Source organism: Gavia stellata, chromosome 2, assembly GCF_030936135.1.
Source record: "Gavia stellata isolate bGavSte3 chromosome 2, bGavSte3.hap2, whole genome shotgun sequence".
Lineage (NCBI taxonomy): Eukaryota > Metazoa > Chordata > Aves > Gaviiformes > Gaviidae > Gavia > Gavia stellata.
The window spans coordinates 106,694,848-106,722,642 of NC_082595.1; the positions used below are offsets into that span (position 1 = coordinate 106,694,848).

Here is a 27,795-nt window from a genome sequence, read left to right on the forward strand (position 1 = left end):
GTGCGTAAGCTCTCCTGCTGCGAGCCTCCGGAGCGCTGGAGGGGAGAGCGTGCAGGATCTGGCCCAAAAAAGTGCAGTGCCGGATTGCCTCCTCGTGCCAGCTCACACAAACCCATGGAAGCCCGTGCCGATTTATACGGATGTCGGATCCAGCCTTGAAATTTAAAAAAAGCCTCCGTGTTTATCCAAGCACCAGGAAAGGCTGTCGGAGCCACTTCCTGCGCCCTTTCAATCCATGGCTCCGGAGCTGCTGCGGGAACCGCCCGGCCGCAGCCGCAGCACGTCGGCTCTGGCAAACAAACTCCAACCCACGACCTGAAGGGAAGAACACTATTAAAAACAATCTGCCTGATTGCATTCACGAGCAAGAACGTGGGCATGCTGCTGTCAGATGCAGCTTCCATTTTCGGATGGAGACAACGCTTTGTTTATCGCACTTGAAGCGGACCTAGCTCTCCTCCGAGGCGTGCGTGGACTCCAGCTATTACAAATTTAGGAGCAGGACGCGCATCTCAGGTCTCGGCTACTGTAATACCAGCAGGGCCGCAGTCTTCCAGACTTAAGACACGCACAGACATATAAAGACACAACCCGACGCATTTCTTAAAAAACACGTTAAGGATTTGATTTCCAATACCGCAGGAGGAAAGCGGGGGTGATGGATGCAATTATCCCACAGCACCCGTAGGGAAATCAATTAGCTATCACTTCTGTAGCATAATTTAACTGCCTACAGGTTTTTGGGTTGTTTCTCTTCCACTACAGATGCTGGAGGTGCACGGATGAATGATGAGAAGTTGGTTCAGGACAAAAAGAACAGGCTGATGATGTAAACTACAGGGGGTAACAGGCTGGAGGTTGGAGATTGCCTTTTCTGCTCTTCAAAAGCTGGACTAACTGGGCAGAGCAGCAGTTCAGCATCTGAGTAGTAAAATGCCCTGCACAGGGCACGTCACCGTGCTGTTATTTAAACTCCCCCAAAAAGAGTAAAGCAGAGCAAATGCAGCATTTTTACCTGCACCTGAATTAGGCACCTTCTGAATTTCCCAAGAAAGAATGACATTGTTCTAGATGAAAGCTGGAAAGGTGTTTAAGAAAAGTCACGCTTCAGGTGCAAAACTTCTTTTCAATTTTTATTTCTTATCATAAGCAAGGTGTATGCCCCAAGAAAAAGGTTTTTAAGGTGTTACAGGTGATGTTTTACTGAAATAAATTCAAGTATAAACAGGAGTAGTTCGTAAGGCAAGCAAAGGGGTTTCCCCACCTCTTTCATGTCCTTTTCTTAATGTCTATTATTGCGTTTAAAGTTAATGCTCTGCTTAATACATTTGGCTTATGAGACTGGTAGGAATTTTAACATTTAGTTCACATTTTAAAGAACAGCCATAATATTTGATGACAGTTTCTGGTCCTGATTCAATAACCCCAAAATCCCCCTCACCTAAACACCTTTCCTCTTCAGCAAAAGCCACACTAAAGCATCCAGACCCAGATGGGTGGCTGCAGCTGAACTCCAGCCCCCAAAGGGGACAGGCAGTCTCAGCTCCCAAAGCTCTGCTCCCAAACCTACTGCCAAATCCTTTCGTAGTCCTGGGAAAGGGAAAGAAAGCATTTCTTGCAAAAACCACTTTATAACTCAGTAATAGTAGCCTTGTAGCTATCAAAAAAAAAGGTACATAAAAGAAGTTATACAAAAACCAAAAAAGTTCTGCAAGATGATGAACAGGGCTTACTGGAATACTTCAAAAACAGAAGAAACTCTCAGAGAAACTGTATCATAAAAGAGCACATGCACTTCTTCAGCAACTTAAAAACAACTGTTTTATTTTTGCTTTTCTGCTCTTTATTTCAAAGGGGAATGAAGTTCCCAACAACCCAGAAGGCCTGAGGCTCCCCTCAGGTACCGATTTTTGTTTGGCTTACGTGCTAAATGAAAAGCTCCCCCCAGATCTGCAGGTACGGTTAGGACACCTTTCGCTCCAACGCCTCCCCAGTTAGATCCTGCTCCGTAAGTGATGCCCAATTGTCAGCTGGAGCCCCACACAGCAAAGATAGTGAACTCAGAGTATCTACCTTCCCTTTACGACTTCACATGAAAATAAAGTTGGCTTTTTTATTTATTTTCTTCCTTTATTTTTTTCTTTTTTTTTTAATTCCATTTTTGGCTAAAACTTTTACAGTTTCAGAAATGCAGTACTTGGCCTCCTTGTTTACTGCTGACCCCAAACAAGCCCCACATTTCCCCCATAGACACGTTCCGCGGTATCAAGAGAAAACCCTTCCCGAAACAGCTCGTCCGGTTACTGCGCACCCATCAGCTGAAGGAGGAACTGCTGGCAGGGCAACCTCTTCGAAAAGCAGCAGCGGAGCTGCCAAACTCAGTCCTAAAACAGCTCTCGGCCAGGCTTAAAACCCCTTCCAGCAGCTATTATTAGCAGCCAAGCACTTGAACCCGACCGCATCCTCTCCTGCGACCAGGCAGAGACCTTTCCAAGCACTTCTGCTGTACGGGATGGAAGTATGATGGAGCCAGGCGATTTTCTCGGGGCGACGGATGCGGAAGGGACGGTTCTCCGCGCGGACGAAGGGAGCCGTTAGCTGTGAAGGGGAGCTAGGAGCGGTGCCGTATGTTACTAGGAGTACCTCTCCCCCTTGCAGGTGTGTTGGGGGGGATACCCGCTGGCGGCACGGCTGTGGTTTTACCGGCGCCTGCTTAGTCCCACGCCTGTCCCGGGGCAGGGCAGCGGGGAGCAGCGGCAGGGCAGGGGCCGGGCGGGCGGCCCGTCCCTAGGCGGCCAGGTCGAAGTCGTCGCGCTCCTGGTTGTAGTCGAGCACCTTCTGCCGCAGGCGAGAGGCGTCCACCCAGGTGATGAAGTCCTCCACGGCGCGGGGGACGAGGAGAGCGGGGTCGGTCACCACCTCGGGCCCCACGCGGACGTGTCCCTGCTCCACGAAGGTGACGGCGTGGCGCAGGTTCTGGGCCATCCGCAGCTTCACCAGCAGGCAGGGCAGCCGCCGGCGGCAGAAGGCGGCGGCCGAGAGGCTCTCGCAGGCGGCCAGCGACCGCCGGCAGCTCACCAGCCCCAGGCCGTACAGCTTCTCCAGCAGCGCGCCGGCGCAGCGGGCGCGGAAGGCGGCGCTGGCCGGGCCCAGGTCGCGGAGGCGGCGGGCCAAGGCGCGGACGGCGCGGGCCAGCGCCTTGTACTGCACGTAGTCCTCCCGCCGGCCCAGCCGGTAACGCCGCAGCGCCTTCACCTCGGCCAGGCTGCCCGCCGCCGCCTCCCAGCTCACCAGCTCCAGCCGCCGCAGCAGCTTCTGCTCGTGGTACTTCAGCTTCCGCACCATCTTGGCGACGCGGGCGGCTGCGCGGCCGCCGGCAGCGACCGCCCTTTCCGGGGGGGAGCGGCCGCGCCCCGCCCCGCCGCTGCCGCCGCGTCCCCGCTGAGGGAGGCCCGCCCCGGCGCGGCTCCCCGCTGCCGCCGGCGGGAGCGGGCCCGCCCAGCGCCTCTTGCGCTGTTAGGATGGCCGCGGGTCTCTTCCACGCCGTGCCGGGGCTGCTGCCGGCAGAGGAGGAGGCGGCAGATAAAACCCGCCGCGGCTGCCGGAGCGAGGGGCAGGGGAGGCGGCTCCGGCCTGCTGCCTAGCCGGGGATGCGGCCGCGTCCCCTGCGCTCCACTCGTCCCCAGGGCCAGCCTGGCTCCGAGGTGTCATCCCAGGCACGGGCCGGGACCCCCCACAACCCCCCCTGCACGGGCAGCTCTTTTCTCTCCAGGGACCAGGTCCAGGCCTCTCCATGCCTCTTGGAAAAACGGCTCCAAGGTTGGTTTTCTCCACGGTCTCCTCCTCCCCCAGATGCGTAGGCCAGTTTTGTTTGGCGAGGTGCTGCAAAAACTTCCCTCTCGGCCCTTCGTGGGCGGAGGAGCAGCCGTAGGCCGTAGCCTGGCAGGGGGGGAACTGCCTTCCCGCCTGAACCGGGGGCTCTTGGGCCGCGCTTCCCTCTTGGTGCCCAAGGAGCGAGGCTGCTGCTGCTCCGCACCTCAGCACCTCGACCTCCCGCGTGCCACCGCCGCGTCCCCAGCCAAACGCCTCCTCCCCGCCTTTCCGTTTAGTGCGCAGTGCTGTCTGATCCTTGGGATTCGGGACACCCTGCTCCAAGGAAATTCCCCCACTCCAAGGCTGGTGACACGGGATTTCAGATCTCTGATTCTCGTAAGCAGATTCCTCTATCAGCTCAACCTTGAGTTCCCTACTCTGGGACCTTCAATGCGCCAAATTTTTTTTTCAGGGTAGGTGATCTGGTCACACAGGCCACGGCAGTCTCTTGATTTGCTTTGGGTTTTTCCCCAGGTTTGTCGGTGAAGGCACCCATGGAAATGGGGAGCAGCAGCACTGAGAAGTTTTATAGGATCCCTGAAGGAAAGGGACCGCACTCAGTTGGATGCACAGACCTGATGACGGAAAATGCAGTTGAGGTAAAGCTCTGGGTTCTTCCTTCTTCAGATTTAAGCCACAATGTTAGTGAAACAACTTGCTGTAGTTTTACAGACGAATCAAACAGAAGGTCTTGTCTCACAGCTGAGCTTTCTATCCTCTCCATCCCAACGCAGGAAGTGTACTGGGCATTTACCAGATGGATGTAACCTGCAAGCTTTCCCCATGGCTACTTCCTCCCTCCCTCTAATATCTTTGCCTTCCTGACTCCCCTACACAAGATACTGCACAGAAACTGTGTCCTCCTGGGACCCTCAGGGTTCCTCCCATCCACCCCACCGCTCCCTTCTGCGTTGGGCTCCTGGGGAGACTCCACACGCAATCTCCGTGACCATAGCTGTTCTCATCACAAAGATCCCAACGGGATTTGGTGATGAGGGTATGTAGTGTTTCAGCTTCAGGGTAAAGCATGAGATGTCTTCTGCAAATTTTTATCTATCTGAAAAAGAACAGGATGACAGTTCTGCAAGTGGTTAGTACAGAGAGAAGCCATCATAAGAAGATGGGGACAGTAAATAGCCAGCTAATGAGCTTGCTTATGGGTTTCCATTTCAAATCCTCTTGCTTTTTAATTTTCCTATGAGAATACAGCTGCATTTACGCTGCGGTTTTACTCCTCAGACTAGCCAGGTATAGTGGAACTTGTGGTCAGTTTGTAGTGGTTATTCATATGTTTTCCCTTACTGCGCTTACTCTGTATTAGCACAAAGAAATGATTAATTTCTCTTTGCTGTCAGCCTGTGTGTTTTTCTTAGATAGGCGATCCATATAATTACAGTTCTCTCAGGCATAGATAATGAACCTCTTTCCCTTTCCGGTAAGCAGTTAGTCACCTGGGGAAGTTCACTGGGCCAATTCTGGGATCAAATTAATATCGTTACCAGTATGGATGAAGGTTTGATGATTTCTTCCTTAATGGCCTTTGTGTCAAAGGTTGATTTAAGTTTGATGAGTGAATAGAAACAAGCTTCATTAAACAAGCTTTTGGTACGTGTTGTGTATGAAATGGATAAATTAGTGTTCAAGAAACCAGACTTCATTCCAAAGCTCGTGTTCTTTTTGGCCCTAGACTTAACTTGTTAAAGCAAAAGTACAGTTGGAGCAAGACAGTGAATTTGAAGAGTGTTTCGCAAATTCCTTTGCAAACCAGGAAGTAAGAATGCAAATTACATACAGTTCATCTGCCGGGAGATCTGCTGTTGGTATATTGCTGCTGTCTGCCTAGGAAAAATTCTGGCAGCGGGGGCATGGAGGGTCCATGTGAATGTGGAAAGTTTGGGTGGTTTCCTGGAAGACCTGGAGTACAGACAGTAAGAGAAGATTCAAACTGGTGGTAAGAAAGGGAGGCAGCTAAAACACGGGTGAACAAAATCGTGTTCAGAAAGATGGACCACTACAGATTTGTCAACATCTTGATGAGGAGGGAGAACAATATATCGCACTCCTTTGCTGTGCAGCTGCCCAAGAGCTTTACTGGCAGCCTTTTGCTCAGGTTAGCCAGGAACACTACAGCCACGTTGAGACCATGCCCCGGCCTCTGCCCGCATTTGCTCTGCTGGATCACACTTGCAGAAACTAGTCTCAGGGTAAAATTTGTCTTGCTAACCCAGTGGAAAAATATACGTCTAGGAGGGTCTTCCCCCCCACTGTCCCCCCCACCCCAGTTTAGCAAACTGAATTGGGTCAGTAACAGCTCCATGAGACTCACTGGTGCAAGGAAAGAAATCACAGCTCCCAGTTGGAAGGTTGAAGGGGACATAGTCATCCCTGTTAAACTGATCAAACTGCATCATTGTACCATTTCCCGAAGGGAGGCATAGTGAGGAAGACAGAAGAAAAGATCTGGCAAGATGCAGAAATGGAGCAAATAGGTAGTGAGTCTTTGTAATGATTAACTTAATTAAATGCAGCATTTTTAATTAGCCATAGGCTAACCTAGAGAAGGTGATGTGTATCTCTGCCTGGATGCCAACAATCATGCTACTTTAAATTCATGGCAGGGACAAAAAGATAGTGGCATGTGATTGGCATGAAAGCCTGGATAGGATAATAATTTTCTTGTGAGATTCTCTTTAATTCTCGTGAGCTGTCATTCTTGCATCTGAAGCCCTTGACATAAATGTTTTTATCTTCCTTTTTCTCTGCCATATAGAAGTAAATACCAATCTTTCTTTATTGATTTTTTTTTTTCTCCTAATCCCAGGGAAGCTTCTTGCGCCTGTATTATCCGTCATGCGATGCCACAGATAACGAAGAGGCACGGTGGATTCCAGATAAAGAGTACTATCAGGGACTCTCTGACTTCCTTAATATGTACCGAGTTGTAGGAGAAAGGCTTTTTCAGTACTATGTTGGTAAGACTGGTTCTGGTTTTGTTCCTTGGCTAGTGCAAGGGCATGAGCTCTGTATGCATGTCATTGCCTCACTGCTCCGTGAGCAGTGTGCTATTGCTGCAGGACTGAAAAATAGTTTTTCCCAAACAAGTACGTGTGTTTGGGATGGATTTGTGTAGTAAGGCTCAATGCTGAATGTGCCCAGTTCTCAGGCAGACCTGCAGTTTCTGACTGCTATGAATACGAGTGTCTGGGCAATTTGCTCTAGGAAGAGCTTGGGTAAGCTGCACTTATGTGTCGGGATTTCAATCCCACAGGGAAATGTGCAAACATACAAGGGTCAGATAGATACTAAGGTCTGAATACCAGCAAGACTTGGATGGCTGACTGGTCTTGAAAATCTCTTCGCATAGGGTTTAAGAGGCCTTGTGTTAGGCTGTGGACGAAAAGAGGAGAAGGAAAGTATCTTCTGCCAGGTAGAAAGTATTTTCAGAGTCAGATCCTTATTTGTCTTCCGCATTTTAAGGATGAGATTTGGTACCTTATCTTCAGACAACCGCTCTGAAATCAGGGGTCACCAGACTCCTGGGATCTCTTCCACAGGAATAAATGCTTTCTCTCATTTCAGTTATAATGACATATGCTTCAATTTTTATCTAGGTTCAGTGACCTGTCCTGCAAAGTCAAATGCTGCTTTTAAGCCGGGAGAAAAATACCCACTCCTCGTTTTTTCCCATGGACTTGGAGCTTTTCGGTAATTCTGCAGTTTGTTGACAAACTATTTTTGTCATCTATGGAGACAGCAGTCTCCAAGGATGGTTGTGAACAGATTTTCAGTAGGGGGGTGAGATCCCTGTGGAGTTGAAACAGATTCAAAGAACAGGCTGCTGTGTATCAATATGCCTCCACTAAAATCAATAGCAGTAAATAAAAGCAGGGTTGATGTATTTGTGTTTTCCCTTTGTATTTTAGGGGTGAAGGTATTTACCAATCCATAAGCATGTTGTGAAGATTAGCTAGTTGATTTTTGGACAGCTCTTTGAAGATGCAAAGTGTCATATGTGCTACTTTCTTAAAATCATTAGCATTTTTCCTTCTGAATAGGTAGTAAAACAGTAACAAGGTTTTGTGAACAGGCTTTGGTGGCTGGCGTACAAAATCCTGCTCTACCGGCTAGCAAATTGAAGCAGAAGAAATACTGAATGGGGGCTAGCGCATATGTGGTGTGGTCAACGTTTAAAGAGCAGTGTAATTGTAATAATTATGAATGCACGTGTCTCACCAGAGTGTGGTTGTGATTGCAGGACGATCTATTCTGCTATTTGCATAGAGATGGCTTCCCAGGGCTTTATAGTGGCTGCTGTGGAGCACAGGTGCGTATACTGCATGTTTTTGAGTTCTGATGGAAAGAAACTTTCTCACATTGAATAGAATGTTATTTTTTCTACAGAAGAACTTACACTTTTTTTAAAAAGAAAAAACTAACATATCTTCTTCAGCTGTGCCCACACCCCCTGTTTCTCTAGCTTATCTCTTATGTAAGCAAAGGGAATTTGCTTAGATAAGCCCTTGAATGAAAACTCCCAGGATAGATATCGTTCGTCATTCTTCAGGCATGCTATTTTTCTCTCTCTTAGTGTTAGAACCTGGAGAACATAAAGGAGGTGGGAGTTTTGGTAGAGTTATTGCATTATTTAGAAAGTCTGTCTACACTCAGATGTGATTGCAGCAGCACTGGCTGGTAGCTGGATCTCTTGAGACAAGTGAAATCTAAAACCTCTGCTGACTTACCTCAAACCAAATGGAATACATCCCCAGAAATAACCTTTTGTTGATGTTACAGAGATGAATCTGCTTCAGCAACATATTATTGTAAAAAAAAGTCCATTTCTGAACCACAGGAAGAGTCTACATCAAACATGGAGAAAGAGTGGATCTACTACAGGAAACTAAAAACTGGAGAGGAAGAGCGTTGTTTGCGCCATAAGCAGGTACTCGTCCTAGGTCTGTGCTCTAGGAAGTGAGGCAGGAGTGGTGTGTTTAGGACCAACTAGCAGACTCTTTCCCTTTGGTCATGTCTGCAGTCTTCTGCCATGACTCGGGATAGATAAAAATGCATCAAGTCCTATGTGCCTGAAGATGGGAAAGCCAACAACAGCTTTCTCCAGAGCATAAACTACTTCCTCAACAAAGCTTTCTCATGACGTTGCACTGTTGAGCTTAGTCAGCTGTTTTTCCTCTGGTTCCACTCTTTCTGTTTCTTCACTGTGTCTTCACGCTTTTGCTGCCCAGCCCAGTCTTGAAGTGACGCAGTGTTGAATTCAAATGTTTGTGTGGCCTTAGGCTTGCTTCAGCTTTTGTTTACTGTTGGATAGCAAGATGACTCTTGGCTGCTGTAAGGGGGATGTTAGGCTTGCTTCAGCTTTTGTTTGCTGTTGGATAGCAAGATGAATCATGGCTGCTGTAAGGGGGATGTTTGCTTCATCATCTTCAACACACTTCAACGTGGTTTATAGCAGTGTAAACAATGCAGACTTCCTGATTATAGGCAGCATCCATGCTAGATATGATATGGCCATACTGATGAGCTCCTCCAAGCATAGACTTGACTCTTAAAATATGGGAATGTTTTCTTCCAGCTAATGCAAACTCAGCCAGGGAGGTGTTTCTCTTTATCTCCTTGGGCCATACAGACAGCAGTACAAGTGTCATTTCCTGTGTGCATACAACATCCTACTTACGAGTCCATATATGTAATGTCTGAGCTTGCAAATAACCTCCAGAAGCTGTTGCCTGCAAATTTCACTAGTAGAGAAGTCAGGAGATAGAGATTTATTTGAAATTCAGTGATGCACAGACATCTTGCTGGCTGCCTACACCACTGCGGTTCCCAAGGACGCTACTGTTCTTTGGTTCTTTTTGAAGCTTTTCTTTTACTAAAATATCAAAATCAAAACCACTTCTTATACCGAACAGTGAAAACCTTTATTTGCAACAGATTTAGTACAGTTTTCAAGGATGTGTACGTATATGAAACAGAAAGGGCTTCTTGGTCCTTTCTTATTTTGGGTTTATTCAGTGTAAAGACAGTTTCAAAGCTGTCATGCAGATGGGGCAAGTGATGTAATGACATTTGCTCATCAAAGTGAGCATGAGGAGGAGCAGCAAGTCAGCCTTCCTTGCGGTTGTGTAACTTTGGACATCCCAACAACCCCTTCTCTGAGTAGTGACAGGACAAAGGAGTTGAGGTCTTCAGCGCATGTTATAGGGATAAATTCCTCCGCGTGCAGAGGATCTACGCAAGAGCTTCCACTCTTTGGACATCCAAAAGTCAGTTTTGTTGTTGTTTAGACCTTGTCAGAGTTCTGGTTTACAGTTGCATTCTGCAGTTCAGAATAGTTGTTACCATATCAAGCACTTAAGGGGAAAAAATCAGACTAAGTCTTGTGTCCAAAGGGCCGGCAAGCCTAGCAGTTGTCTGATAATTCCCTCCACTGCTCTGCCCCAACTTCTCTTTCTCCCCAGGTGCAGCAAAGAGCCCAGGAGTGTATCAAAGCTCTCAATCTCATTCTTAAAATCAATTCAGGAGAGGAAGTAATGAATGTACTAAATTCAAACTTCGACTGGAGTAGCGTAAAGGTGAGTGAAAGGCAGTGACTGCATTTTGTTAAACACCTAATAATGCTTCTGGTTTCCCTCTTCCATTTCTAAATTGGTTCGTGTAAACTATTCTGAAGATCACACCGTAATCTATGAGCATATTCTTAGGTCATCCCAAACTGGATAGATAGTAATGGGGCTGAAATGATGCTCTTCCTACTTCGGTAGGATCTATTGCCTAAAAAATTATTCCCTTTTAAAAAAAAAAAAAGTTTGGGAAAGAAAGTCTCTTACAGCACCTGGATTTTTTTGACAGGATTCTGTTGATACTAGCAGAATAGCTGTGATGGGACACTCTTTTGGTGGTGCTACAGTTATTGAGAGTCTCAGCAAAGAAATAAGATTCAGGTAAGTATGCAAAACAAGGGAAGAGACATTTGGCACTTGAGAGGTCTGGAGCAGGGGACCTCTACGTAAGATCCCCCAACTACTAATTAGCTCTTGAAGAAAAGTTTTGTTTGGCATGTCTTGTTTTTCTCAAGTCATGCTTCTTTGAACTGTGGGGATGTGGTGGAACATAATGGCTCTATCCTATTATATCACGATACTGTGGGACCCTGCAGAAGCTCCTGTGCCCAGCTGCACCTGGCAATGGAGACCAACAAATGCGATAATGGATTAATTCTCTTCCCCAGCGTAGAAATCATTTTGAAACAAAATGATTCATTAACCTGTTTACCTGTTCAGTATCATAGAAAGTTTCTCTTTCCCATGTCTCCTGCAAATGAAAGCATGCTGAGAACTTCCGTACAAAGCTTTCTGCTTCTGTGACAATATCCAGTTGTTTTTGACAGGTGTGGCATTGCCCTCGATGCATGGATGCTTCCCATAGGTGATGACATTTACCAAAACAGTGTCCAGCAACCCCTGCTTTTTATCAACTCTGAAAAATTCCAGTGGGCTGATAACATCTTAAAGATGAAGAAGCTCGGCTCCAATGACACAAACAAGAAAATGATCACTATCAAGTAAGTCTCCAGGATTCATCATTTCTGTGGTTGAAGATGAATCTTTACTCTCTTGTTGGAGCTGTTCAGTTACATGTAACTGCAGAAAGACAGACAGTCACTACTTCCTCATGGCCCGGGTTTTCACTGGATGATTAGACAGCAGTATGTCCACCACAGTGGAGACAGAGAACTCTCTCAAAGCAGCCAGTAAGCCTAAAAGATACTCCCGGGTGTGCATTCCTGCCCTGGAGCACAAGTTTTGCTCTGGGCCTCATGCATCATCTGTGTTTGAACACTTCAAATAGCCACCTGGGTTCAGTGATGCAGTCACCTAGTGAAAGCATTGTGTACAGGGGAGTGGACGGCTTTATAATCCACCTTATACTCGGAGCAGAGAGGCAACTTGAAGTTTTGCCAAGCCAACTCTTTACTGCCATTGCAATTATAGTGACTTACAGTAAGCATGTACAAAACTTCCTCCCTTCTGTGGTTAGGACAGAATTTACTGCTAATCTCGCATGCTCATGAGATTAATCTTCTTCTGCTAAAGAAAACAGCACAAGATGTGTGACTGCCTTTGAAGAAGCCTGTGCAACTCATGGCATCATTTAATCAGACGACTGCATTCTTATAAGCCTGTTGATCATTGTTCTATTTGCAGGGGGTCAGTACATCAGAGCTTTCCTGACTTTACCTTTGTGAGTGGAGAAATCATTGGAAGATTTTTCAAATTAAAAGGAGAAATAGATCCAAATGAAGCTATTGATATAAGCAATCACGCTTCATTAGCCTTCCTGCAGAAACATTTGAGTAAGTCTCTGTTTACATCAAAGTATGAAGTTAAATTAACACTTAATTCCTATGAAGCTTTTTATATAACCATTCTGTTTAGAACAAGATCAAAAGTAAGTGTGTCAGAAAAGTTTAAGTAGAAAAACCAAATCAGATCCTTTTTCTAGGGATTTGTTACTTGCTTTTGTAATCTAAGCAATTCAGAGGAGGAACATTGCAGTTTTGTTCTAATACGTAAAAACCTGGAGTGTCATTTTTCCCTCCTTAAAACATCATGCCTTCCCAACTTTGCCAGTTGATTTGTCTATCCTATAATTTAATTTTTCAGTGTAGCTTTACTTGGGCTTTCTTTCCGCTATTTTATAGGTCTTAAGAAAGATTTTGACAAGTGGGATTCTCTTGTGGATGGCATAGGACCCAATGTTATTCCTGGAACCAATATTGACTTACCTTCAGTTGAACCTGAATAAGGAATACAAAGAAGTACTGAAAATGGCATGGACATCAGGACACTAAGGTTGGCCAGACATTGCTCAGACATGTGATAGCGTTGGCCACCTACAAAGCTTTTGGGGTGTGGAGCAACAACAAAAAAAGATAAGGCATTAGGTTACATTATCATGAAAATGTAGAGAAGTTTTAGTTCAAATGAGTTAGTGGAATTCACTGAAATACTGCAGCAGGGTAACTTCTGCTTTATAGGCAGCTGGGGGGGAAGAAATATCACTTGACAGTAATTTAAACACTCTTTCTGGTTTTGACTTAGAATCAAGTTTGGAGAGAGAGAGATTAAGCTCCAAGGAATTCAACTGAAGTTCTGCTTACTGAGCTTTAAGTCAGTTTGCATCCAGCAAGCCTTTTTTGGAGCGTGAGGAAAAAAAAAAAAATCTTTGTCATTAAACTACTTAGTATTTCAGCTATGTTCTGACAACAGTTGAGAGTTGGAACAAGTTTTTGCTCCTTCTAGTCAGAGAGGTGCCAGTGGAAGAAGGTCTTCAAAACTGTCTTATTTTAGTAAGTCACAGTGAAAGCTACAGGAAATATTTTAAGGTAACAGCAGAGGAAGGTGTTTTTTCAGACACAGGAATTCTTATATGAACTTAATCCACTTAAATGCAAGATCTGGGTTTACTGCCATACTCAGAGGATGTTTCCATTCCAAAAGCTGCCAAAATGGTCACTCTTGTTGTAACAACTGTAATTCCCCTTAGGCAAAGCTCCAAGCAGTGCCTCTCTGGTTAACCTCTGTATTACCACTATCACTCAGTCATACTGTTGTATGTGAAATTACAGAAGAGATGTGTCACTTCTACCACTCCCTTTAAAAAGGAGTATGTAAGCATTGCTTGATCATCTTGATGTTTCTCATGGTTGTAATCCTCTCCAGACACTCATCTTTGAGTTTGCTGTATCTGTCAGTAGAAGCAGTTGACTATGTGGTTGGGTAAAGGCGGCTCCGATTTTTTAGAACCAAACTCATGGAAGCTGCCACTGGAAGGGTGACTTCTAAATGAATAAGCCTTGCAAAAGGAAGGGGGGGACTACTTCTAACTGTAGTCTATTTGTTTCAAAATCAGGTTACAAACAAAACAACTGAAGCAAGCAGAACAAGCAAAGTAGTTATCAGTGTAATTAAATATTTATATAATCTGTGATCTTAACATGAGATTGCAACAACATCTAAGACATGTTTTTCAGAATTTAATTAAATTCTCTCCAGCCTACCATCATGTATTGTCTCTATTAAGGGAATCAACATGAAAGTGTTTCTCTTACTGCGTGAGCACTAATACTTGACTTACTGTGATACTCAGCCAGACTATTACCTTGTCAGAGATCTTGGGTTCCTAAAACATTATGGCAGCATGAAAAATCCATAGGTTCTTCCTCCTCTTTAGAGGCTATGCTATACAGGATCATGGAACAGGACTGGAAAATAGAAGCCCCTTTTCAACACATGAGGTGGAAAATAAAAGGCGAGATAAGCTGCAGCTGTTTGAAGAAGTCCTTACTGCACTGTACACATGCAGCAGCAGAACCGTTCTACTAGGTCTGCTTCGTATTTGTAGGAAAAGCTTCATCTTCCATTAGTGCAACTAAGGCCATGTCATAAATACAAGTTCTATTTTGTACATGATTTTGTGATGCTTCAAAGCATTCACCATAGCTCACAGTGCTCTAGAGAGTTGTTTAGGGTCAAAACAGAACCAGTAATTGCAGAACATGCATAGCTACAACTAACTGCAGTAGTACAGCTGAAGAACAACACTCTGTATGCATGCAGTATTTGGGCTTATGCACAGGGAAAGAACGCAAGTCATTAACAAAGCACTCATCATTGTATGCCAGCCAAAGCTTTATTCCAGCTTCTTCCATTGCTTTGTAACAGCATCAAATGCAGGACTTACTTATTTCAACCCAAAACAACTATGTTCTCCGACAGAGAAAAAACTCCCTCCCCCCAAAAAAAGATACCCTCAACTTTTCTTAAAGAAACACACTTAACAATGCAATTTTACAAAAAGCAAACATCAGAAAGCATCAGTAGCCTATACAGCAACTCACAAGAAACCTTTTGTTCAAGAACCACCCACCAACAGTTAGATACAAGTTAGTGCACACACACATTCAGTAAGGAATGCCAGTCAAGAGGCAAATTCTTGTTTAAGTAAAGAAAGTATCGCTATAAGAAGCCAAGCCAACAATAACAGTCTACCAACAAGCACTATTACTTGACAGGGAAGTATGGTAGTGACAGGCATTTGCTCAGTTAGGTAGAAGAAACACTCAATGCTTTGCTTGTATTCTTGTTCCCATGAAAACACATTTTCATGGGAGTGTTTGTATACACAGGTTCTTGCTCAGCTTCATGTGGTGAATACGTCACTTGGTTTCAGGAATGTTGGAGGACTTGAGGATCTTCAACTAAATCTGAACTGCAGCCAGTTTGCTTTTCTGCAGGGAATAAAAACAGATTAGACCCATCAAGATGTTTCTATAAACATGTATAAATTCATTAATATCTGAAGTCATAGCTCTACAAGGCTTCAGACTAAATGTCATCAACATATTGGACCATATTAAAAGATGTCACTTACGCAAATTTACTGTGTAAGACAGTTGAAACAACAGAACTGCCCAGGAAGATGAAGCAGGCAGTGCTCCCAGATTTCAGTTATGAGTTCAAGCCACTCTGTCCCTCAGTGGGCTTAGCATAAGCCACTGCAGGAGTTTCTGCACCCTGTAGATTGGGTACCTTCTACTCAAACTGCCTTTCCAGGCAGTGGCCCACGTGTGCAGCAAGATCCAGTTCTGTGCCACATAACTGCACGACCTTAGCTCACATTTTCTGCGCTGCTGCTGAGAGGGTGCATACACTAATACTGTTCAAAGTATTCAAGAACACAGACAGTGGGCAGATTTGGACAATAATAATTAGCAACCAAAGAGGAGAAAAAGAACTAAAATGCAGTGGTAAAAAATTGTGAAAGTATTATCAAAACCAGAAACAGCAAGATCAAGAATAATCCCGCATTTGAGTGATACAACTGAGGGAAGATTTGTAGATTCACCAGCTGAACATTTAAATCAAGTTTTTAACTACTTTTTTGCCCGACAGGTAACTAGATCTGTTACACACTTCATTTGTTACAAGCTTCAGTATTTGTACCCATAAACCAGTCAGCTTTCAGTACAGTTGTACTGAAGTACAATTACCAATTCAATCACTGAAACCACAAATGCTATCTCTACTTAAGTTTAGTTCAGTCTCCATCAGGCAACCACTAGTCAAACACAGTAACAAGCTGCCCAGAGAGGTTCTGGACTCTCCATCCTTGGATAGATTCCAGAACTGAAAGGAAGTTCCTAAGCAACCTGATCTAGTTGACCCTGCTTTGAGCACCTCCAAAGGTCCCTTTCAACCAGAACTGATCTATGATTCCATAGGTTATAGAAATAGTATATAATCGGAAAGAACCTGTACTATTTTCTTTGGTACACAGAATAGGTGTTCACTAGTAACACTCCAAGATTTTTAAGTAACAATAAAGATGTACATGCACTATTCACAAACTACCCTTACAACAGCTAAGATGTCATTATTATGGGTTTAGATTCGTACACCAAGATCTATTAAGGGATTGGGGCATTCAAAACCCAAACTACAACGCTTAGTAGAGTCTGCCTAGCAGTTGCTCACCTTGCCTCAAATGTAAGCAAGAGTAGCATGCTGGTGGCCGATGCTCAAAACCCTACCAAAATCTCTAACTTAGGTGTACCACCCCAGCTTGTCCAAGAGGCTCAATCCACTAGGTTGAATAAATAAATACTAAATTGATTTCTAATCAAGACAGAGCAGCAGCTTTCATTGCATGTATTCACCATTAAACTGACAGTACATAAGCTAATGCTACTGAGAAAATAACAATGTTATTAGGGTAAATACATAAGCTCAAAAAAGTTTCAACTGTATTTTCTAAAACAAAGCATTTTCCAGAAAATTAGAAAGCATCAAAACACTAAGTACACAACCTCTTTGGGAGGTTTAAGGTAGTCTTACCTTGAAGTAAGGACTCCTCTGGTGAGGACTGCAAGTTTTCTGTTGCAGGCGTTATTGCCTAAACAAAAGGGGATTCTCTTACGAAGCTGGCACTATTGCCAAGATAGCTTTCCATTGAGGTGCTTCCTTTAACACTAGACTAACTTTTTGTATCAGCACTGCTGGACTCTTGTTTACTGCTGTTTTCCCCCCCCTTTTAACTTACTACAGAAGTCTTCTGCCCACTTCACTTTGATACAAAAACTGCATGTGAAAAATGAAATGGAAATTCATTCTGTTATTGTCAGTAGCATTGCTGATGATGTGAGTTTTTCATTCATTGGTACTTCATGCATAACACTGGTGAAAACCTTACTATCATTTCTTAATTACTTCGTAATAGAAGTATTTCATGATTTACCAGTTAGTTATATGCTCTATAGCGTGATCTGTCAAAAGCCACACATCAGCATTGTTCTGCAATTCTTGATTAATAGTAGTCTTCCAGTAACATTTCTTCCTTCAAGCTGTCTTTATTAATCTATTCCCAGACTGAATTCACAGTCCTCAGGCCAAATGGCTGACAGTTTACATAAATCTAAATAAATAGTTTACATAAATTGTATCAGTTATGTAATAGATTTATACAAATTTCTATAGTCTCCATAGAGATTTATTAGAGAATGAAGGACAATATGATGTCTTAAAGAAAAATACTGTGCTTCTAGCAGTTGGCATGAATGCACAGATTTAGATGAATGCTACTTTGCCTTTCTATTCTCATGGTGACACACAAAGAATCACAACTAAACTCAGAGCACCCTTTCTAAAAATCAGTAGTGTCTTCCCCAGTCCACTACCGCACCGCCATACCTCAGATGATCTGCAAGCCCAGTCAGGAATACCATTCCAGACATTCTCAGGATCCACAATCTCCTCACTGCCACTGGAGAGATTCAAGACCTGTACAGACAGAGTCAAATCGTATCTAGCACAGCAGTGGATCCTGAGAATACACTCAGCAAATAAGACATAATGCACACAGTTGAGGACTCCCTGACTTTGAGAAGGCTTTCAGTCTGGATCTTGCAAGGAAGAGCAAGTTAACCTCTAATAAAGCTGAATATCGCTACTGGATCTGCTCAAGGCTCTCCTGTGCTTCTAACCCAAGTATGGTGAGAGCAGAAGGCTAGAAAACACCTTCTAGATCAGAACCAGTAGGAAACTGATGAATAGGGATATCACTACATACCTGACACTGACACTCATCTGAATACAGCTGAGGTTAGCTTTAGATACCTAAGGAACCTACTAGAAAAAGAGCTGGCTTCCATGATCTCAGGCATTCAATCTTCCAAAAAGTTACTTTTACGAAATGATCTTTTGGTTTTGCAACCTTAAATTACAACTTAAAGGCCCTTTTATGTAAGTACAATGTCTGTGCATATGTGTACATACACACATGCTCCCCCTGAACTGGAGGAAGACTTCTCATTTATCCCATAGCTTAAACAGCAGTGGAACAAGGCAGTCCATTAGATTATAATCTATTGTTAAAGTTAACTCCCACCAACCACTAATTCAATACACATTTCACTGAAGTAGGAATAGTTGTGTATTCATTATTAATTACAGTGTAATTTAAGTTCCTTCCCAAGCTTCTACTGTTCTAACACTAATTCCTCAAAACATCAGTAAAATAATGCCAAGTTTCATGAACTTTTAATGGTAACACTGCTCCATAGCAGAACATTAACTTGCAGGCCAGATACGTACTCATACGTGTGTGATTCTACCTCAGATTGGAGCCAGATCCTTCAGTCTTCCCACTCAATGCAGGGGAGTAAGATGCAAAGAGAATATTAAGCATTGACATAGAGCATCCCCTCAGTTTGAGACACTGCTGTTTCTATGTAGTCTGTAAGTCCAGAATCAGCCTTTGCAATACTAAGTCTTAAATTCTGTAATAGAATTCTGTAAAATATTCAAAGTTTGGAGGAAGACCAAAGAAGGACTGGATCTTAAGGATACAGAAAGAGTATTCAAACCATACTTACCCTGGTACCTTTTTCAGACACCTCCAAAATGCGAGCCTCACACCATTTTAGAGAGGTCCACACCACACATTTAGAACCAACAGCAAAGCCCTTCAGATTACAAGTATACTCATTGTGGTCTAGAAAAATGATGACATATCAATGAAGGGGGAAGAAGAGAAAAAAACACCCAAAACAAAAACAACCCCTCCAGAAAAACACAAATGCCTCACAGCCCTCCTCCCGTACTCCCCTGCCCCCCTCCAAAGCACTTGTACTTAATAAGCATTTGAAAGTTAAAAATCTGTCATCGTGAACTGTCGTGAAAATGCATTTCATATTCAGAAATAGATTTCCAATCTCAACATCTCAAAGTAAGATTAGTTGCTGTTAGACTGTCATGTTATCCATGAGCTACTACACTTAGCCTGATGTTCATAACCCATCAAAGCACAGTGACGTTAACACTAATATAGTAACTTATCAGGGAATAAAAATTAGGTTTCTACAAGAAAGCTATTCTCACATTTGAATGTGCACAACATTTTCATTATTTAACTCCTTAAAATCAGATACTTTACCTGCACCACAATCAGCCAAGTTCTCATTTTGCTTTTTTCCTACTTCTTCATCCCCAGGCTTACAGTCTGAAGACTGCACACATGTATTTCCACATTCTTTAAATGAGTCAGTCAAGTCCTGTTTCATCCATTCTTCTACATAACGGTCATCTTTCTTCTTCTGCCACACCTTACATTTCTCAACTTTGCAGTCACATGATTTTACAGTGCAAAGCAGCCTCTGATTTGTTAAGTCTTTTCTCAGACATGAAAATTGACTTCCACTATTTTCAGAACTTTGCAGTGCAGCGTGTTCCAACCCTAAGGAGTCCTCCTCCCCATCTTCCTGAGATGGCTGCACATCAGGCAGCACCAGTTCCAGAAGCTGCCCAATTTCAGCACCTAGCATTGACAGCATGTCATGGGTCTTCAGGTCCAGTTGTTTCTCAGGTCTACCACCAGACGAAGACAGCCTTAGGGGAGAAGGCTCTACTTCCATCCAATCTTCTTGTATAGCTTCTGCTTTATGAATTCCAGACAAATTCAATTCCAGTTCCTTTGCCTTCTCTCCCAAAGAAAGCTGAACATGAGATGGAATCGGCTCTACTGTCTTCTGTCCATCGCTAACTGAAGGCACCAAGTCCTCTCTCTCATTAAGTGATGGTAAGATTTCAAGAAATTTCAGAGCTGCCAAGTCCCCCATCTCCTCACTCACAACTGGCAGCTCAAACAATTCCCGTTCCAACACTTCCTCTCTTGCTTCACTGCCCGAAGCTGTCTGCATTTCAAGCAATTCTGTTTCCAGAGCTTCCTTTGTTTCTTCAAAGGAAGACTGCACTGAAAGTGCCTCTAGCTCCAGTATGAGCTCTTTTAGATCATCATATGAAGACTGCATTTGTAATTGATCCAGTTCTACTAACATCCCCATTTCATCACTTGAAGAAGACCGTACCTGGAGCACTGGCAGTCTTTGCAGTTCTTCTTGTTTGTCTCCTACGAGAAGACTGGCTGCTGAAGCACTGCCTGTCAGTTCTGCTCTCAGTTCAGCATCCTCTCGAAACGGTACTTCAGATAACTCTTGTTCTGCAACTTTCATTTCACTCCCCAAAATATGAAGACTGCAGCTTCTCATTGGTTCTAGTAATACATTGTTATTGCTCTCTCCTTCAGACAGAGGTATCTCTTTAATAAAGGTGCTTTGATGCTCAGCTATTTCACATCCATCATCAGCCTTCCCAGACATATACTCAAGAGCTTCCACTGAGACATTTGCATCTACAGCCTTTGAACACTCAGAAGTTACACTCAGGAACGGTTCAGAACAAAGTAAAGCACTTTCACTTTCTTCTTGAGCTAATCCACAAATAGCAGTACTTTCTCTTTTGAGACAAAGACCCATATCATTGTTTGAACACCTGTTTTCCTTTAAGGGGTTCTCAAGGTTTGAGAAAGCGTTGTCACCAGTTCTTTCATTAGCCTTCCAAAAAGGCTTCATCTCTTCATTAATACTCTTGCCAGAAGCTTCCAGCTTGACAATACACAGAGGGACTTCAGAAGCTTTATCTTCCTGAATTTCTATTACTTCAACTTCTAATAAGAGGTCTTCAGTCATATCATAAAACTTCTCTTTTGCTTCACGAAGCCATGAGCCCTCTGAGGAACTAAAACCTGACAGACAGCAAGCAAATGCTTGATTAGGTACTTTGACCAATTCACATGGAATCTGTCTGACCATCTCCATGCTAACAGCTTCCTCACTTCCGTAATCCACATGTCGAACAACTATGTTGTCACCTTTCACGCTGCTGACTGTAGCTCTGTAGAACTTTCCATCTTGACTATATTTTGCTAGACAAATATCACCACTTTTAATACAAGATCCGCAATCGTTCAAAGAGTTTAGTCCAAGGTTTTCAGCTTCCTCTATTTTTTCCTCTATATATTTCATGTCTTCTGTATCCACACTGTGACTCCAAAAATATTCTGGACCATTTACCACTGTGACATAAATTTTTACAGTCTGACCTGCTTCTGGAAACTTCCAGATAAATGGTTTACAATCGCTTACACTGGAAATTTCATTTTGTGCTTGAGGAGGCAAAGGCTCACACACAGTCACCATGTCGCTGTTCTCTCTATCAAGTATTTCTGTTGAACAAGATCTTTCCCCACTTGCAAGATTTTCATCAGCTAAATCCACTGTTACAATACCTTGATGATCACTGAGAATAACTTCCCATTTATCCTCAACCTTCTCTACAAATTCACACGTTAGAAGAACTTCACTTGTTCTCTTGGTGAAGTAAAGCACTGCTTCCTCTGCCCAGCCTGTATTTTTTTTGCATTTAAGTCCACCTAGGAAGCAGTGAATGCTTATTGCTGGAATAGATGACAAGTCTTCAGGGAGTCTGTGCGCTTGAGCAACATTAATTACTGAAGTATTACCATAATCAATATATTGTATACTTATCAAATTGTCAGAAGTCTTCTCTTTTACTACAGCTCGATACCACAGGTTGTCTTCTGAATAAACAGCACTGATTAAGTCTCCTGCTTGGAAGAGTTGTCCACAAGGGTTCTTTGCTTGGGTCCTATTGTTTAAGCTTTCGGAAATGCTGTTAAGCTGAGCCTCGTCACTTTCTAGTTGAACATAAAAATCTGACGGATCATTTACATGAGACACATACCCTAACACTTTAAGAGCTGGCACTACCTTCTGTTGCAGTAGATCAGATACACTTTTAAGTGTTACATACCCGCCTTCAGCATCAGATTTAATATCTGACTGTGTATCCATCTGGATGGAGAGCAGAGACTCCTCCCCCGCTTTATTTAACAATAAAGCATCCTTCTTACTGCTAAGCGTTTCATCAGATTGTAGTAATCCAGCTGCCAGATCTCCCTTTGCAGCAGGCTGGAAAAGTTTTACATCTTCTTTTTTGAAGTGCCTTTTGCTATGATCCCCTCCTTCCTGGGCTTCAGATCCACATTTTTTTCTTTCAAGAGGCCTACCTGCATTGAAAGGGGACTCTGCAGTCTCATTCCTCTCATTCACATCTGTATTTCTAGAGCACAAAGTTTCGTTTTCTACACGTCTACACAGTCCCGAGTTGTTTATTAAGCTTAACTCCTCCTTCAGTTTTGCATTAATTTGAGTATTACCATCAAACAACTCAATCAACAGTTTACCATCAGATTCCTTTGCTACTACTATCGCTTTTAATTGCCTTTCTAGGACAGCTTGCTTAAACCATGTTGTAGCTTCTTTGGGAACATTAGATATATCAGATAAGGAACACTTTATGGCCTGCATTGGCAAAAGCAAGATATCGCAAGCATCACTGGGTAAAGGAAGCAGATGATCCTTCTCTATTGTCTCTGTGTTCCCAAAATCCACAAAGAAGACTTCCGTATTAGGTTTTGTTTTTGTAATTACTCCCCTGTACCAGTGATTGTCAGTATACTTTGCTAGACACAAGCTCTCAGACTTTTGCAAGGTTTCTAAGCTGGTCATTGTTTCACTTAAGTGACCAATGTTATCAGTAAGCTGTGCTAAGACATCTGCACATCTTTCAAGTTGGCAGTAAAATGTCCATGGATCCTCAACATGCGTAATAAAAACCTCTTCCTCACTCCCGATTTTGATACCATGCAGAGAATAATAGTAAGATTGAAGCTGAACCGAGGATACCAGAGGCTTTTGAGGAGATAAAAGTCTGGCCAAACCTCTCTCGGTCAGAAACTGGCAAGCACTCTGAAAAGGTGTCATTAAATCTACAATGTTAAATAGCTCCTTATTGTTTATCGAAGCCAAGGCAAATATTGTACACTTCAGTTCAAAGTGAGATGACGAAGTATCAACAAACTCCTGAAAAGCCTGAATTGCTTCTTCATCCCAAGCAAAAGGATCCTGACCATTTGGTTGGATTAAGTTGTAAAGGCTGCACCGGAAAGCCTGAGCCTCTAACCTAAGAAAGCGTTCATCAGTTGAGCGGAGGTTTGTTAGTGATACCAGCTCTCTGTTGCCATAGTCAACATAGACCACTTCTACTTTTTCTGCAGAAGGAACTTCACTAACAATTAAAGCCCTGTACCATTTTTCATCCTCTGAGTACTGGGCTAAACATACAGAACTTGGCCAAGCATATGGGTGGGATGAATTTTTACAATACTCCTGAATTTCACCCATTAATACCTTAAGGTCATGGCAATTTCTACTTAACTGACACCAAAAATAACTAGGATTTTCAACATATGATACAACAACATTAACTGTACTTCCCACTTCTAATTGACCTCCATAAGAGGAGCTTGGCTTCATTTCTACATAATTCTGTCTCAAAGAGATGGGCAGGTTTTCCTTGCCCTCGTATTTCTGAGTAGGAAGAGATTCACTACTTTTAGAAGTGTGAATGGCTGCAACAGGGTGCTCTCGGACCATCACAGCCACATAAGGATTAAGTGCTCTATCACTTTTCTTTAGATCAGATTCTTCCCTGAGCCTCTTCTCTGCATTTATTTGCTTTTCCTCCCCAGCACATGCTGGGAAAGAGGCCTGGCTCACAACCTTATCAGATGATTTCTGAAGAGTCTCGGGTATTTCACACCGCTGATATTCAGCATACCTTCCATGGGCCATGAGTTCACTTACACTTTTCTCTCCTAACTGAGACTGGTCAAAAATTTCAACCATGTATTTGTCACCCTGCGCACTCAAAAAATGAACCTTTAGTCCCTTGTTCAGTACAATCTCTCTGAAGGCAGACACAGATGCTTCACTCCAACTCCCACTCAGAGCAGACGTACCTGCCAAACAACACTTCAGAGCTAAAGCAGGTAGTTCCCTGAACCGAGGGAGCAGCTCCTTTACCGCACACCGATCTACAATTTCCGTATTGCCTCTGTCCACCAGGTGTATTTCTACCCCACTGTCCAGTACCCTGGTGATCACCGCTCGGTAAAAGGCACCCTCCTTTCCACTAGCACAACAAAGGGAACCAGGCTGTAAGTCCCACCCAGCACCATCCAGCTTTGTGGCATGGGAGTAAAAATTCCACATGCTCTGCCTCAGCTGCCTGAAGAGCTGGCGATGCTCATGGAGCTGCAGCCAGAACTCGGATGGGTCTTGGAGGTGGGAGACCTGCACATCGTTGAACGCACCCAACTTCAGATGCACACCAACTCCAGGAGCCAAGGCCAAATCTCTGTGCGTTAAAGCAACTGGAGGTGCTCCTGGTAGCAATTCCAGCTCTTCAGCTGCGGATTCTTCTACTTCCAGCTGCTCCTGAGCGCCAGTTGGGCTGACCTGCATACTGCTGCTCACCAGGCAGCAAGCCTGCACCCCAAAAAGACGGTTCAAGTTGATGCCGTTTTCCCCGTACAGGCTCACATAATAGAGGTGCTCAAAGGAATTAAAGGCTTTGATGTGAGCACTCACTCCTTTGCCTAGCACCAAGGCTTTCAGCTCATTAATCTGCAACGGGGACCAGCCACAACCCCCATCTGAGATACCCTGAAGAGCACATGGATAAGTCACCACGGGCATGCGAAAACACTCAACAGGCAAATGGCGCAGGTTAGCTCTGGTCACAGTCTCCTTCCTGCCATAGTCCACAAAGATCACCAGAGCCATTTGCTGGTCCTGCTCCCCAGCAATAAGCTCCAGCAGGAGTGCACGGTACCACTGGCCATCTATCCCCCGGGCAGCACAGGGTGAGCCCACTTTGGGTAATAAATCCTGCTCCCACCTGTCATAAGTGTGGCGCATGGTATCAGAAAGGCAGCGGATCTCCTGGGACAGGCTCTGCAACTGGCAGTAGATGTGGTGTGGGTCAGAGACATGGGTCACTAGGACAGGCTCTGTCACACCCAACTGAAGCTGCGGGTAGAAGTAATCCAAGGCAGGTGACACAGGCTGATATGAGAGCAAAACATGGAGGAGCTGTGGCACTGCAGAATTTACAAGGGAACTTGCTGGAGGCTGGAGCTTGAGCTGGTTCCTTAAGTGGCCATAAGCTAGGCAGCGCCTGAGCACCTGGCAGAACCAACTGGGAGTGACCTGCCTGGCCAGGCCCAGGTGATGCATCTGGGCTGCAAGCTGGGGCAGCTCAAGCACGATGAGCTGCGGCGTCATCACCTCCTGCACCAGGCCGGACACCTCCTTGCCATGCAGGGAGCTGAGGAACTCCATAGCCTCCACTGTCCAGGTGGAGACGGGTGCATCCCCACAGGCTGCCACCCTGGGCCCTCCAGAAGGCATGACATCAGCCACGATGCAGCCCAGCACCTCCGGGGGCAGGTGGAAAAGCTCCTTGCAGCCCCGCGCCAGGTAATAGGCGGACGCGACCACCGTGCAGCCCTCATCGAGCAGGAACACGCGGTAGTCCTGGCCGCGGCGACTCACCACACAGCAGCGGTACCAAAGCCCGACCACCTCCACCAGACACAGGTCTCCAGTGCACAGCTCAGCGCCAGCGGCCACCAGCCCGCAGGGGCCCGGGGCGGCCGCCAGGCGCGGCCCCACCGCCGCCTGGATCTCACGGCGGAGGCGGATGTAGTCAGCACTGCGCTCGCCCAGCAGCCCCCACAGCCGCACCACGGGCACCTCGGGGCGCAGGCCCACCGCGCAGACCCGCAGGGCCACGGTCGCGCCCGGGCTGAGCATCCCCGGCCCGGAGCTCATCCCCCCGCCGCTGCCTTCGCCGCCCGCACGAGGCCCACTGGCCGCCCCGCCCCGGCCTCATAAGGCACGCGCCGCCCACGTGACCCGCGGGGAACCGTTACGCGGCCGCCCGAGTGGTCGAGTCCATTTTGATGCCGGCGGGTGGGGGGGGGAAGGGGGAACAGGAGGGGCGGAGCGGGCTAATAGATCGGGCTGCTCCTGCTAAACGGAGACTGCTCGGAGGCGCCGCAAAGAGGCGGGTTATCCCCGGGGCACGCTGGAGCCGCAGGGCTCAGCCCAGAGCCCGCTGGAGCTGCCCTCGCTCAGGGTGGAGCGCTCCACGCCGGCTGCGTGGTAGCGGCACGGCCGGGGCTGGGGGGTGAGGGGAGACGCCCTCCGCAACCGCTTGGCCTCCATTGGCCAGAGAGGGCGCCCGGGGCGGGACGTGCGTGCAGGACTTGGCGACTATTGGCCAGTGTAGGGCGGCAGTGTGAGGGCGGGGTGGGGCGCTCGGGCGGTGGCGGTCCGTGAGGGGCCGGGCGGGGTGCGAGGCTGCTCGCCGCCGGCAGCCGGGGCCGGGCGCGGAGCGGGGCCAGGCCCCGCCCGACGGCTCTCCCCCGCCTCGCCGCAGGCGACCTCCCAGCGGGGCAGGGGCGCCTGAGGGGCGGGCTGGGCGCGCAGAGCCGCCCCGCCTCCGGCAGCGAAGCCCTGCCGCAAGTCTGCCTCAGGCTCCCTCGGCGCCTGAGGTAGAGGCCGTCCTCCGCCTGTCACCATCCGATCTGCGCCCTCCATCTGAGGCAGCCCCGTGGCACGGGACACCTGCCTCCGCCAAGTCGTGGCTGGCGCAGCCACCTGCAGCACGGGGAGGGTGACACCGGACTGAGGGACAGGAGCGTCTGGGGCTGTCCTGCCTGTGGATGGGACAGCCGTAGACAAGCACCACCTCTGAGGGCCTTGGGAAGCAGCAAACGTGGGTGCTCTGTTTGGTGGCCCCCTCGAGATAGCCTGGGCTGTCACACTGCTCAATTTCATCTGTGGAGCGCTGCAATCAGGTGATTTCTCCCTGGTTTCGCCCCCCTTTTCCCAGGCAGACCTTTGAGGTTTTGATGGGGCTGGCTTCCAGCCTTCAGGGACAATGGTCAGAAGTGGAGGTGTGAGGAAGGCCCAGGACTTTGGCAAGCCTTTCTTAGGCCACAGGAGAGTCCAGCCAAGGAATCTCAGTGCCATCCTCGGGCTAATTCTTAGCTTCTGAAACTGAAGATGGTAAGTAAATAAATACAGCCAAGTGTGTCATGGTTTAGTCCCAGCCAGACTAATAACCACACAGCCGCTCACACACTCCCCTTCCTCAGCTGGACAGGAGAGAGAAAATATGAGGAAAGGCTCATAGATCGAGAAAACGACGTAGGGAGATCACTTACCAATTACCATCATGGGCAAAATAGACTTGACTTGGGGAAATCAGTTTAATTTATTACCAATCAAAATCAGAGTAGGATAATGAGAAATAAAACCAAATCTTAAAAAAACACCTTCCCCCCACCCCTCCCTTCTTCCCAGGCTCAACTTCACTCCCGATTTTCTCTACCTCTTCCCCCTGAGCGGCACAGGGGGACGGGGAATGGGGGTTGCAGTCAGTTCATCACACATTGTTTCTGCTGCTCCTTCCTCCTCACACTCCTCCCCTGCTCCAGCGTGGGGTCCCTCCCACAGGAGACAGTTCTCCACGAACTTCTTCAACGTGGGTTCTTCCCACAGGCTGCAGTTCTTCA

General features: G+C 45.8%; 3 protein-coding genes across 5 annotated transcripts; 1 reads left to right on the forward strand and 2 right to left on the reverse strand.

Moving 5' to 3' along the window:
- Positions 1-1,071: 1,071 nt before the first annotated feature.
- Positions 1,072-13,950, forward strand: PLA2G7 (phospholipase A2 group VII). 3 transcript variants are annotated; one of them, XM_059835501.1, is made up of 11 exons: positions 1,072-1,111; positions 4,348-4,472; positions 6,695-6,845; positions 7,485-7,578; positions 8,129-8,197; positions 8,668-8,815; positions 10,350-10,463; positions 10,741-10,832; positions 11,279-11,452; positions 12,096-12,244; positions 12,593-13,950. In XM_059835501.1, exons 1-11 carry the CDS (start codon positions 1,072-1,074, stop codon positions 12,694-12,696), a joined length of 1,260 nt encoding a protein of 419 aa, XP_059691484.1. In that variant the 3' UTR covers positions 12,697-13,950. The 3 variants fall into 3 exon arrangements, with proteins under 3 accessions (XP_059691484.1, XP_059691482.1, XP_059691485.1); XM_059835499.1 differs by lacking the exon at positions 1,072-1,111 and adding an exon at positions 1,758-2,658; XM_059835502.1 differs by lacking the exon at positions 1,072-1,111 and adding an exon at positions 3,664-3,819.
- On the reverse strand, positions 2,763-3,345 carry IMP3 (IMP U3 small nucleolar ribonucleoprotein 3). Its single transcript, XM_059835503.1, has one exon. It carries the CDS (start codon positions 3,343-3,345, stop codon positions 2,788-2,790), a length of 558 nt encoding a protein of 185 aa, XP_059691486.1. The 3' UTR covers positions 2,763-2,787.
- A 1,169-nt stretch (positions 13,951-15,119) lies between the features above and the next one.
- TDRD6 (tudor domain containing 6) lies at positions 15,120-26,044 on the reverse strand. Its single transcript, XM_059831913.1, has 5 exons — positions 19,384-26,044; positions 18,824-18,942; positions 17,640-17,729; positions 16,788-16,845; positions 15,120-15,181 (listed from the first exon to the last, which is right to left on the reverse strand). Exons 1-5 carry the CDS (start codon positions 26,042-26,044, stop codon positions 15,120-15,122), a joined length of 6,990 nt encoding a protein of 2,329 aa, XP_059687896.1.
- Between the last annotated feature and the right edge of the window lie 1,751 nt (positions 26,045-27,795).

What these genes read in the sequence shown, in the direction of transcription:
- PLA2G7 (XM_059835501.1), top strand. Translation starts at nt 1,072, where the DNA reads ATGAAAGCTGGAAAGGTGTTTAAGAAAAGTCACGCTTCAG. An exon ending in GTGGCTGCTGTGGAGCACAG is followed by an intron (nt 8,198 to 8,667) that starts GTGCGTATACTG and finishes TTGATGTTACAG; the next exon opens with AGATGAATCTGCTTCAGCAA. An exon ending in AAGAAAATGATCACTATCAA is followed by an intron (nt 11,453 to 12,095) that starts GTAAGTCTCCAG and finishes TTCTATTTGCAG; the next exon opens with GGGGTCAGTACATCAGAGCT.
- IMP3 (XM_059835503.1), bottom strand. Translation starts at nt 3,345, where the DNA reads ATGGTGCGGAAGCTGAAGTACCACGAGCAGAAGCTGCTGCGGCGGCTG.
- TDRD6 (XM_059831913.1), bottom strand. Translation starts at nt 26,044, where the DNA reads ATGAGCTCCGGGCCGGGGATGCTCAGCCCGGGCGCGACCGTGGCCCTG. An exon ending in CTTGGCTGATTGTGGTGCAG is followed by an intron (nt 18,943 to 19,383) that starts GTAAAGTATCTG and finishes TCATTTTTCTAG; the next exon opens with ACCACAATGAGTATACTTGT. An exon ending in AGAGGAGTCCTTACTTCAAG is followed by an intron (nt 15,182 to 16,787) that starts GTAAGACTACCT and finishes TATTCCCTGCAG; the next exon opens with AAAAGCAAACTGGCTGCAGT.